Source organism: Pteropus vampyrus, unplaced genomic scaffold (genome assembly GCF_000151845.1).
Source record: "Pteropus vampyrus isolate Shadow unplaced genomic scaffold, Pvam_2.0 Scaffold1000002679, whole genome shotgun sequence".
NCBI classification, from domain to species: domain Eukaryota; kingdom Metazoa; phylum Chordata; class Mammalia; order Chiroptera; family Pteropodidae; genus Pteropus; species Pteropus vampyrus.
Genome location: NW_011917081.1, coordinates 1 through 12,118, shown reverse-complemented (window position 1 = coordinate 12,118; position 12,118 = coordinate 1). Strand labels below are relative to the sequence as shown.

Sequence of the window (12,118 nt, the reverse complement as noted above, 5' to 3'; positions counted from 1 at the left end):
CCCTGAGGCTCACACCTACGCACACACAAAGCAGGAAGTGCCATCTGTCTGGTCTCTACATGTGGGAAAGGCAGAGGTGGGGGAGGGCGAGCTGTACATTTTATTCAGGCTAAGCTGAGAGGGGTTCACAAGGCCATCCCCATCGCAGCCTTCATTAGGTGAAAAGGGACCTTAAGGAGCCTTTAGGGCCCAAGAGATCCAGGGGCAAGATTTCTCTTGCTTCTGAACTCAGGGCCCAGCAACTCCCCACTCCAAAACTTCCTGACAATTCTTGGAGCCTGAGTGGGAATGTCCAACTCTGTGAGGCCCCTGTAAACCTATTTCCTACAGCTGCACGATTTCAAAGCTGAGTGGAAGCAGGAGAAAGATGGGTTGAACCAGATCCTCGAGTGGAGTTTTTATGGGTTTTTTCGTCTTGTTTTAGAGTAGTTTTTGTTGTTTGAGTAATGAAAGTACTGTGAAAATATCAGGGGCAATGAAGGGACTTGGGGTAAGGAGTAAGCTCGCAATGCCACGATCAGCCTCCCTCCATGCCCCTTTCTTCTCGAGGCCAAAGCACACACCTAGCAAGCACAAGGAGAAGTCACTACACCACCCTTTTATGAGAGAAAAACATATATTGGGGAAAAGTAAATATTTTGAATGTAGTAATGAGAAAACGCTTCTCTACATGGACTGATTTTTTTTTTCTTGGAGACATATTTGCCTACTAGAAAAGGTTAGTGAAGCACGGACCAGGCAAGACCCTTCCTCGAAAAAGATAATGCCGTGGGCAGTGTGGTTGGTGGCCTGGCGTGCACGGCATCCTTGGCCTATACTGGCAGGCACTGACTGGAGACAGTGTTTTCTTGGGGGCCAGGGATGGGTTGCGACTCACTTCCAGCTGCTCATCATCGAATCTGACACTTTTCAGGGACTGCCCCGTCTGACGTGCCTTTCCCTGATGGACAATTCTGGTCCTAGGAGTCAGCCTGCTGACTGACTGTGAGGGGTGTAATTCATCATTCTCGCTTGCTCTGTGGAGTAAGGAAGGCAGCAGACACACACACATACTGGGGCTTGAAGTTCCCGTTTGTGCTCCTTTAACTTTGTGGCATGAAGTACATGGTGAATGGCCATTTTCTTCTCTAGAATCTGTCCCACAGCTGTCATGAGCTCCTGAGCCTCCACATTCTCGCTGTCCATAATTGATCTGCTTTTGACTGGCCATTGGCTCTGGGCAGTGGCTGATCTGGGCTTGCACTTTTCAGAGCATCCTGACCTTTAAGTTTTTTACGGGGGAAAATCCACTGGACAAAAGCCTCATCCTTTTTTTCTGAAGAAGTTTTTTTAAAACACCCTGTTCCTTCTCTGTTATCATATGGAGGTATTTCCTCCCAACAGAGTCTACAGTTTCCGCAGCCTGGACAGAGGGACTCATACCCTTGAGCTTTTCTGCATGCTCTCCTGGGTTGGGCCACCTGCAGTCCTCTCTCTCATAAGTAGGGACAAACATCTCGCTCTGATTCTTCCAAAAGCCTTGATATCTTTTGGTCCTGGGCTCCTGCTGCTCTGGACTGCTGCTTGAGGCTGCCTTGAGGCCACACAGCATCTGGAAAACTAGCTTGTTTCCATTGGGCACTCCCTGGGGATGGCACTGAGGCACCTGAGAGGCCAAGTTGTCAGTAGCAAGGGGCTTGTGTCTGGGACACTCGTGTGGCAGGTTCTCTGACTGTACCTTTACGTTGGACTTAAACTCACTAACCATCTCTGTGTTAAGGCGTGGCTCTCCTGGATCTTGGAGAACAGTCATTCTAGGGTATAGGGGACTTTTACTGGTCCCTGGAGCCTCTAAACTACCCAAATGTGCATTTTTGTTTTGGGACTTTGTCAGCACATTGGTTCCCAAGATGTCTCTAGACTCTGGTTGAAAAGCAGGGGACAATGTGGCCTTCCCTGCCTCCCTGGCTTCCTTGGCCCTCAAAGATTGGGGTCCTATGTTCATCTCTGGCACTGTTACCTGATGGCTGGGGTCTTGTGAGGCATGTAGACCACTCTTCCCTCCTGGCTCGTTCCTGGACATTGTTGAACCTGGACTGGGCTCTGTGCTGTCCTTCATGGCCCACTCCACAGTCCCACTCTGCCAGGTGAGTGTGACGGCCTGAGGTGGCGACCTGCCCTCCTGTCTAGCCAGAGAGGCCTTTGTGGTCCCATGGTCATCACCAAGTGGGATCTGTCCCAGAGCCCTCTGGATTTCCTCACACACAGGTAAGGGGGCCAGGAGAGGCCTCTCCAGGGTGGGAACTGACTCCTCTCCTATCGCTTTCTCTCCCAGATGGGGCTGAGGAAGTTTTCCAAGGACCTCAGCAAGCTGGACTATCGAGTGGTCTCCAGGGACACAGGGAGCTGAGGGAGGAAAGGCAAAGTGCAGAGTGGGTGAGGGTTGAACCTTTTTCAACGTAAAGTGATTAATGGACTTGATGAGCTTGAGGGGCAGGCCCCACATGTGCCTCACCCAAAACTTTGTCATATGTGCTTCCAGCATCTTTTGAGTGTTTGTGTCGAGGAAGGAAACCCTGTGGGAGGTGTTCACCCAGGGTTCCCAACCCTTTAAGATTCCCAAATTCCTGGTTTCCATGTGAGCGTTGGACTTGGGAGAAGCATGGTTGACAGCAAGCCAGGATCGACGCACACTCACAGGGATTAAACCCTCGCTGGTTTGCCCCCAATTCCTGCCTAAATGGCCTTTTGGGATGTTTTCTAGATTTTTGTCTAAGCTCCTCGGCAAACCACTTGTCAAGTCCTTTCTTAAAAGCATCCAGTCATTTTCTGACCCTTCAGAGTCTACTTCCTGAAATGCCACTATAGGCCTTTCGGAGGACCTGGAGAGGTTTTTAGGGACCTTGCTCATGTCTTGCTTTAGCTGGAACCCCACCTTCTGTGCATCCTTGCTGCTTTCACCTGTGAAGGAAGAGGGCCGTGAGGGCCCATGCTTGTCCTTTACCGGACATTTCCCTGGTAATTCGCTCTGAAGCTGCCTTAGTTCCAGAGATTCTTGTATCTTCCGAGGTAGCTCCCAGCGGTTTTGGATAAGCCATTTTTGGAGGTGTTGCTCCAATTGCTTCTGGAGCTCTGGACTGATTGGAAAATTCTCAGGAAGGATGGAGCCCACCCAGCTGTCCTCGGGAAGGTTGGGAGTGAAGATATTAAAGCCTTCCTGAGATCTTTTGACCACAGAGGGCGGAGCCCACCCACTTTCTAGTTGCTTCTGCAAAAAGGGCCATTCTGTATTTCGAATCTCAATTGAGGTGAGAGATTTTAGCTCATTCTGGGCTGTCGGGCAAGACACACCACAGGCTCTAATCTGGGATGGAGAAGAAGGTCGTAGGATTTGTACAGAAGATTGGAAATGGGCCTGGGCCTGAGCCAGAGGTGGGGCCTGTAATTGCAGCATCATTGCAATCAAGGCTTGAGGTTGGAACTCCAGCTGGGGCAGGGGCTGGGAATGGGAAAGCAGTGGAGGTAGTTTAGCCTGCAGATGAATTGGGCAGGCATTTGAGATTCCATTGAATAAGAATGAGGGAGACTGTAGTGTGGAAGAATTCTCAGAGATCCAGGCAGTAGCCACCGGGGATTCGCTGTGCAGAGAGGGGAGACCCCAAAAAAGCTGGTTGTATTTTTGCTGTAGATGGTCCCCCAAGACCTTAGGATATGAGAGCTGCTGAGGACTAGGCAGTTGCTCTGGCTTATCTTTCGTGGTCCAGAAGGGTTGGGGGATTGTGGTGTCCTGCTCAGCACCTAGTGATGGCAACATTTTCCCCAAAGAATTCAGGTGGTAGTCTGGGCTCATTTGTTTTGGATATAATCTGTCTTTGTCTTTTTCCTTCGAAATCTTTATCTTGATTCTCTCTGTGACTTGTATCTCCAGGAGATTCTGGTCATCGGATTCGAGTAAGGAGGGGCTAACAGCCTCTACCATTCTATCTGTGGAGTCTCTCCTGAGCAAGGCCTCTTGTGAGTGGTGGGACAGGTGCTCTTGTTGGGATTTGCACTGTGATGAGTTTGAGAGGCACAAGGCTTTGGCAGCTGCCTGCCACTGAGACGGGGTTAAAATGGAACAGCTTGAGTAGTCAAGGCCTGAGATGGCTGGGACTGCGACAGGAGAAGCTGACAAAGGTGTGTGTGGAGATGAGCTTTGTGGGATGGTCCTGAGTGGGAGTGCCATCAAGTCACACTGAGGAGGTGTCATAGTGGAGTCTGACAGTGGTGGTGCAGAGGAGGCTGTTGGAGGTGGAAAGTGGGCCTCCGAATCATGGAGGCATGAGGTAGAAGGGGAAAGTGCAAGTGGCTGTGGTGAAAGGTCGTCCAGCGGAAAGAAAGGCTCTGGTGGCTGAGAGCCACTCAGGGATGAATGTGAATGAATAGAAATTGAATAATAGGACTTTGTGACAGGGCAGAGGCCAGAGGTAGCAGGCGTTCAGTCAGAGGAGCTGGGGAAGCCAACGGGGACATGATGGAAGCAGCATCTTCCACAGGCTCCGCACAGGGCTTGTGGGCTCCCTCAGGAACTGCTTTGCATGCCTCACCAGTGACTTCTTGACCTGAGCTCTGACAAAAGCTGCCTTTGTCAGGGAGCCTTCCCAGGTGGCTGCAGGACACAGAGGCACAAGCTGCAGCCAGGGGCATGTGAAGCCAGGAGGTCCTGCAGGGTGTGCACCTGGTACCTAGGGTCCTCCTCATCCCTGACATATATTCCACAGTGCTCCTGCTGTCTGTCACCCCAGGGTGTAGCTATATCCTGACCCCATTGCTCTCCCTTCCATGTCAGTTCAAGGTGTCCAGCAGCCCAGAGGGTGGCGGACCCGAGAGAAGGGGAAGATTCTTTACCTTTGCAGAAGAGAAATCAGGCCCCAAGTCTCTTCCTGTTCTTTCAGACAATCTCTGCAAACTGGAAATCAAGAGACTGGGTCACGTAGTGAAGTCAGAGCCTGGGGGTCTTACAGGAGGCTAGGGTAATGGCCCTTTAGGGGAGCCACCTTGAAGGGACGTCTCTGGAGCCCAAGCATTCAAGTCAAGGACAATAATTCCTGACAGTGATGGCAAGGCTCAAGAAAGGTAGAACTTTGTCATTTACAAAATGCTTCCACATCCATTACCCACTGCAGACCACACGACTGCCCCGTGGGGGAGGATATTCAGGGGACATCTCACAGAGATTTCTTCTGGGATTACTAACGAACTACCTATGAAAGGAAAACACCCTATGCAATAAACCCAACCATTTGTTCCCTATGGCCAGACCATGGAGAACCTATAGAACAAAGACTGAGATTACTGGCAGGCTTTTAATGCTGCGTAGCTATACCATCAGAGGAAAATAGGTAAACAAAGTCTTTAAAAATTCGTGGAAACTGAGAATCACATATAAACTGAATTCCTCAAACACCCGGGGTCTCCCTCATTCTCTTTCTCAGAGCCGTGTAGATCAAGTCGCCTTGGTTGATGCCATTCTTGATATTTAGTAGAGGCCAGACCTCTGAGCACAAGTTCATCGGTCCTGTCTATCTTTCCTACTCCTCTTTCTCTAACTTCTCTCAAACTCAGTGCCTCCCATTGGAATTGCAAACACCGGCTGAGGTATGACTTCACCCAGACTCCAAATTAAGACTGCTCAGCCACTTTCGGTCAGATGAGTCTTGGCGAGCGTTCTGTCCCTTCCTTTCAGCTTCTTGCTTTCATTTCCTCTGGGGGCTTGCTACTGGGAAGCAGTGGGCTACAAAAGTTCTCCCCGGCTAATTCCCTGATCTTGCCCCTTAGCCTTTTCCTTGACCCATCCCCTCTCTAGCAGGAACTTATATCCAGGGAAGAGGCAGGATGCGGTTGCCGTCCAGATAAACTCTCCAACCTTGTCCCCTGTCTGTCCTAGCCTCATTTCTCAATTGGTCTGGGACAGCAGAGCAATCTCTAGAGAAAGCCCTAATCGCTTGGATTTGGGTTTGGCCACCACCGACTCTGTTGGGTTTTCTTGGCCTTTGTCCCCAACGAGGCAGAGACATTAGGTAGCTCTCCTCTTCCCCCGAAGAGCTAGACTTCTTTATTTCTCTCTGTCCACCCTGGATGCTCCGACAATTTTTAATTTAGCCCTCATCCCCAGCAGTGTGGGACTAACAAGGTAGCTCTTCCTGGAGGATCTAGCCTCTTCTCCCCTTCTCTTTCTGTTCCTTTTCTATCTGCCCAGGTGTGGCTCTCTTACTCCAAGTTTATGCTTCTTGAAGGTCATTGAGTTTTTGGTATGTGTAGATTGTTTTCATCAAATTTGGAGACTTCTTGGTTATTATTTGTTCAAATACTCTTTCAGAGTATGTCTTCTCTTTGTCTGGGACTCTATGCATTGACTTGCAAACTTGATGCTATCTCATAGTTATTTTTCATCATTTTTTCTGTTTCTCACACTGCATAATTTCAACAGACATATTATACAGTTTGTTCATTCTTTCTTCGACTTGCTCAGATCTGTTATTGAACTCCCCTGGTGAAAGTTTTGTTTCAGTTATTGTACTTTTCAGCTCTTGAATTTCTCTTTGATTCCTTTTTATCGATACTCTTTACTTAGTGAAATATTATTCCTATATTTTTCTTTTATCCTTAGACATTCTTTCCTAGGGGTCATTGACCACATTTAAAACAACTGATTTAAAGTTGTTTCCTAGGAAGTCTAACATCTCCTTCCTTAGGAGCAGTTTCTTTTGATTATACTTTTTCCTGCATATGGATCTTACGTTCTTTTTTTCTCCCCCTTGTTTAATAGTTTGTTGTTGTTGTTGTTGTTGTTGTTATTGTTGATAACTGGACATTTAAAATAACATAGATGAGGCAGCTCTAGAAATCAGAATGTCTCCCCTCCATAGGGATCATCCTTGATATTTGTTCAGTGACTTTTCTGAACTAATTCTGTAGAACCTATATTTTTTGTGGTCTGTAGCAGTAGAAGTTTCTTCAGAAGTTTCGTTAAATGCCTGGAACCAGTAGTCTCCCAGTCTTTGCTTCAGGGCTCTGTGCATGTGAAGGCATTCCTTCAACGTTCAGTCAGGCAGTTTATAAGCCTGTAGTGGCCTTTACTTCTTTCTTATGCCAAACCTCATAGTCACCTAGAGGTTAGGGCTTTCCCATGTCTTTCCTGAGCATGCCGTCAGCCCTGGGCCTATACATAGTTCTATGCATGTGGGTAGCCTTTTAGATTCTCAGGAGTATATCAGAGCTTTTCAAAATCTTTTTTTGCCATCTCATTCTTCAGCATTTCCTATTTTAAGCTTCTCGATCAGGCCATTGTTTGCTCCTGCTGTTATCCACCACTTCAGTTAATACCCACCACATAAGTTAAACAAATGCCTTTAAATGTTTGGCCAGATGCTTCTGAGGATAAGACTTTTCACACACTGTATGAGCTCCAAATTAGCACACATAAAGATATCCTTGTAGTGGGGTCGTTCATCGAACTACCAAACAGCCCAAATGATGACAGTTTTTCTGGCAATGATACTTTGATGGAACTACAACCCATCATGTAGTTGCCAGGCTGCAGGTTGGAGCCTGTGGATTCTCAAACTGTGGCAGAGTTTGAGAGGGATGGGAACAGGGTATATTAAAATGATACAACATCACTATACTTAGAGTGATTCAGCCAATTTTCTTGTATACTTCCAGAAATTATCTTTGTTAACTTCTATAATTTTCGCCAGTTTTTTCATTGTTTTTGTGGAAGAGAGAATTTTCTGGGGTTCCTACTTCACCATTTGCACTTCTGTCATTGTTAGCTTAATTTTTTTTTATCCAGCTGTTTATTAAGTCACATATTAGAGAGATTGGCAGAAACGAATAAAAAACAACAGTTTTCTCACTAATGTTTTAGTTTTGGAAAATATAGTTAAATTTTATTTTATTTTTTATATTAAGATAAACTTAATGAGGGGGGTTCCTCATCTTTTATTCATTTGTTTAAGTTCCCAGCTACTGGCTCTGAACTTCACACAAAGAAGGTATTCACTCAGTCATACCGAAGACATGAGTGAGGATATAACCGGATACATAATACTGGAAAAAAACGTGTTTCTGTCCTCTTGTCTCTTAATCTACTTCCCTTTCTTTCTACTGTTTACTTGCGATAAGAACACTTAACATGGGATCTACCCTCCTGACAAATTTTTACATGTACAGTGCTGTATCATTCGCTAGTGGCATCACGTTGTGCAGCTGATCTCTAGAACTTAGTATTTTGCACAAGTGAAACTTTATACTCATTGAACGGCAACTCCCCCGGCTCCCTCCTCCCACCCCCTTTAAAGTCTTTGTTGTGGAAACTTTCTCTTTTTTCAGTTTTCAATACTCTACTCCCTCATGATTCCATTATTACCTTCAGAAAAGTTCTTCTCTGGCTTTGTGGCCTCTACTTTTTCTGCCAGCCTCCTTAATATTCACGGTGCCTCAGATGCTGTTTCTGGTACTTTTTTTTTGTCCAATCCCTATGTGCTCAAGTTGTTGTCTGACTGCTTCTGTTAATTTCCATGACCACCTAAATTGCTAGTGTCTCCTTAATGCTTGTCTTTGTCCTAGAGCACCCGTCTGTGTTCTAAAACCATGCGTAGTTTAAGGGACAGTTCCAGCTTTCTGTTCTACAGACTAGTCAGTAGCAGCACGAACAGGTCTGTCTCATGAAAACTTCTAAGATATTTTTTTTTGTATGTCTTAAATATCGGTATTTGGCACCAGCATTCAAGAAGCTGCTCATACTGCTAGATTGGGTAGCTAATTGGTTACTGCTTCTGCTGATTAGATCTTTCTATTTATATCTGTCGCTGTTACTTCAGTGTAGGCAGTGTTCTCATACTAGTCTGTTTGATTCCATCTCCTAGGTAAGTCATCCTTTGTTCTCCATGAGCTCTAGATTTATATATCTTTATACGTTTATTGATACATAAGTTCAATCATGTACGGGATCTCCACAACTTACATGTACTGTTTCCTTGGCTCCCATTATTTATGGTATTGATGTCCTTGGAGGGATTGAACATCTTAGGATTCTCTAGAATTCTCTAGACTACCCAGGGTAATCCCTCGGGACGTAGAAGAGTTGTAGGAATTCTTTACACTGAAATTTTTCATAAAAATATATGAATGAATTACAGTACATTACAAACCCTTTTAACTAATTGAGTACCTCCAAAGTTAAAGACAAATTAGGGCACGAGTAGACATTCTTTATAGCTATTTGTTTTAGAGCCTTAAGAGTAAACAGGAAAATAGTAGTTCTCAAAGGTATTTTCTTTGTCACTTAATTCTGAACTTTGAACAAAATGTATTATTGCAGGGATCAGTGTCGTTCGAAGACGTGACTGTGGAGTTCACCCCAGATGAGTGGCAGTACATGGGCCCTGCTCATAGGACCTTGTACAGAGACGTGATGCTGGAGAACTGCAGCCACTTTGTCTCCATGGGTGAGCAGGCCTTACAATGTGACTCCCCTTGGAATTCAAATCCTTTTTGTTGTAATCGTCAAAACACATGGACCCTTTGTAGAGATTAATGTTGTCCAGGCTTTTAAGAGGCCTGGGTAATTGAAACATTTAGAGAAACAGAAACGATGTTTGTGTCATTGCTTTCCCATTGAAAACTGCAAATGGGTACTTTCATTTTGCTCTTGCTCCTATATCTTTCTCCACCTTCAGAATCTAAAAAGCACGTGGATCTGGTCTATATATAAAGTCTTTGTTGTGGATTGTTACGTTCACAGGGTATTGCATTACCAAACCCCAGGTGATCTTCAAGTTGGAGCAAGGTGAAGAGCCCTGGTCCTTAGAGGAAGAATTCCCAAACCAGAGGTGCCCAGGTGAGTGAGCACGGACAGAAGGAAACTCCTGGGGTAGTTAGACTTTAGAGGGAACCACTTTCGAAAGTCGTTTTTCCTTTTAAACAGCTTTATTGAGATGTAATTCACATATCATACAATTTACCCATTTAAAGCATACAGTTTTGTGGCTTTTAGTATATTCATAGATATATGGAAACACCACAGTCAGTTTTCTTCACCTCAGAGGGAGAAACCCCATGCCCTTTAGCTATTATCTCCTTATTTCCTGCCGCTTTAGCTCTGGCAACCACTAATCTACTTTCTGTCTGTATAGATTTGGGTATTCTGGACATGTCAATGGAATCACACATTATGTGTTCTTTTGTGATTGGTTTCTTTCACTTTGCATTACAAGGTTCATATTGTAGCATGTATTAGTACTTCATCGTTTCTTGGCGAAATAATATTCCTTTGTCTGGATATACCACATTTGTTTGTCCATTCATCAGTCCGTGAACCTTTTGGCTGTTATTGAGTAATGCTGATGTAAAACCCATTTACAAGTTTTTGCATGGACATGTGCTTTTATTTCTCTTGACCATATAGGTAGGAGCGGAATTTCTGGCTATGTGATAACTCTGTAGAACTGCCAAACTGTTTTCCAAAGGCGCTGTATCATTTCATAATCCTAATGATGGCATATGAGGGTTCTAAATTTTCTACATCTTCACCAGTACTTAATTATCTCACTTTTTGATTGTAGTCATCTGAGTGGATGTGAGGTGCTATGTCATTGAGGTTTTGATTTGCATTTCTGTATTAGTCAGCTGGACCGGCATAACAAAATACCATAGCCTGGGTGGCTTAAAAAACAAATTTATTTCTCAGAGTGCTGGAGGCTGAAAGTCCAAGAAGAGGGTGCCAGCAGGGTTGATTTGTGGTGAGGCCTCTCTTCCTGCCTTGCAGATGAGCACCTTCTCACGGTGTCCTCACCGGGCCTTTCCTCTTTGCATTCATGGAGAGAGAAAGGTGTCTGATGTTTCTTCCCGTTTTTATAAGGATATCAGTTCTACAGAAATAGGGCCTCTCCTTTATCACGTTAACCTCCGTTACCTCTCTAAAGGTCTTATCTGTAAATGCAGTCACATTGGGAGTTAGGGCTTCAAAATATGAATTTGACTGAGACATAATTTAGTCCTTAACTATTTTCCTGATCACTAACGATGCCAAGCAGTTTTTTCATGTGCTTTTTGGCCTTTGTCTAATCATACTGATTGGCTAAAAAAGATATCCCTCAATAGTATGTTAGAAAGGTTATAAAATAAAAGAATGGTAAAGTTGTTAAGTCAATAAAAATAAATAATTTAGGGTCTAATATTCTGTTATCTTTCAGGTTTATATTTAGGCAATAAATTCATTATCTTTAAAGAAATCCTGATAGCGCAAGAGTATTTGAATAGCTGCACTAAGCAATATGATATCAATGATCATAAAACAAAATATGAATTTCTAAGACTTTAAGATTCGCTTGAATTATGAGATCATAATTCTTCACTTAATGTTGTCAGTAGGTTCCTGGAAATTGACTTAAGTGAAATGAACTGTAATAAAACCACCTTTATTACAGTCTTGACTGATATAAAGAAGAACTGAGTTGTTAGGGCAGAAACATCACCAAACTTCAAAATAAAGATCCAAAAGACTTCTAATATTACCATTGATGTAAATCTGAGCTAGACATACATTTAAGAAAGATTAATCATTATTATCTAACCCGCTTATTCCAGTTCCGTTTTTCAGGTGGCCATATCCCCGCAGCTCAGCTCAAGGCAGAAACCCACCCTGGGCAGGATACCATTCCATCTCAGGGTGCATTCACACACCACGCGCACTCAGACATGGGGTTAATGTAGACACACCAGTTCACCTAACATGCACATTTGGGATGTGAGAGGAAACTCGAGGACCCAGAGGAAATCCACACAGACGTGGGGAGAACATGCCAACTCCACACAGACAGTGGTCCTTGTAGGGAATTGATTTTTTTTTCTCATCAACGTTGTAACTAAATGACATTTAATGAAAGGAATTTATTTGAGGACCTGCTGTACCTCATCTGATGGAATAATAAATCCTGTGGCATATTTAATAAATATGGCTATAGAAGATATAAATGATATTTGTATTAAAGTGGACCACATAGTTGCATATGTGTATGCTGAAATTAAAGGACAAGCCTTTCAAGTTCCCTTGGAATTATCATAAGACAGTGAAAATATAGTTTTATCTAAATGA

General features: G+C 44.3%; 1 protein-coding gene and 1 pseudogene across 3 annotated transcripts; one reads left to right on the top strand and one right to left on the bottom strand.

The window, feature by feature from the left end:
* Positions 1–670: 670 nt before the first annotated feature.
* Positions 671–4,411, bottom strand: LOC105311252 (annotated as a pseudogene).
* A 4,800-nt stretch (positions 4,412–9,211) lies between these two features.
* LOC105311251 (zinc finger protein 37A-like) lies at positions 9,212–11,976 on the top strand. 3 transcript variants are annotated; one of them, XM_011387262.2, is made up of 3 exons: positions 9,212–9,470; positions 9,767–9,862; positions 11,624–11,976. In XM_011387262.2, exons 1-3 carry the CDS (start codon positions 9,401–9,403, stop codon positions 11,734–11,736), a joined length of 279 nt encoding a protein of 92 aa, XP_011385564.1. In that variant the 5' UTR covers positions 9,212–9,400; the 3' UTR covers positions 11,737–11,976. The 3 variants fall into 3 exon arrangements, 1 of the variants encoding a protein (XP_011385564.1); XR_897648.2 differs by having other exon boundaries at positions 9,216–9,470; positions 11,611–11,976; XR_897649.2 differs by lacking the exon at positions 11,624–11,976 and adding an exon at positions 10,430–11,585 and having other exon boundaries at positions 9,216–9,470.
* The last annotated feature ends 142 nt before the right edge of the window (positions 11,977–12,118 follow it).

What these genes read in the sequence shown, in the direction of transcription:
- LOC105311251 (XM_011387262.2), top strand. Translation starts at nt 9,401, where the DNA reads ATGGGCCCTGCTCATAGGACCTTGTACAGAGACGTGATGCTGGAGAAC. An exon ending in CAGCCACTTTGTCTCCATGG is followed by an intron (nt 9,471 to 9,766) that starts GTGAGCAGGCCT and finishes TTACGTTCACAG; the next exon opens with GGTATTGCATTACCAAACCC. An exon ending in CCCAAACCAGAGGTGCCCAG is followed by an intron (nt 9,863 to 11,623) that starts GTGAGTGAGCAC and finishes TCCGTTTTTCAG; the next exon opens with GTGGCCATATCCCCGCAGCT.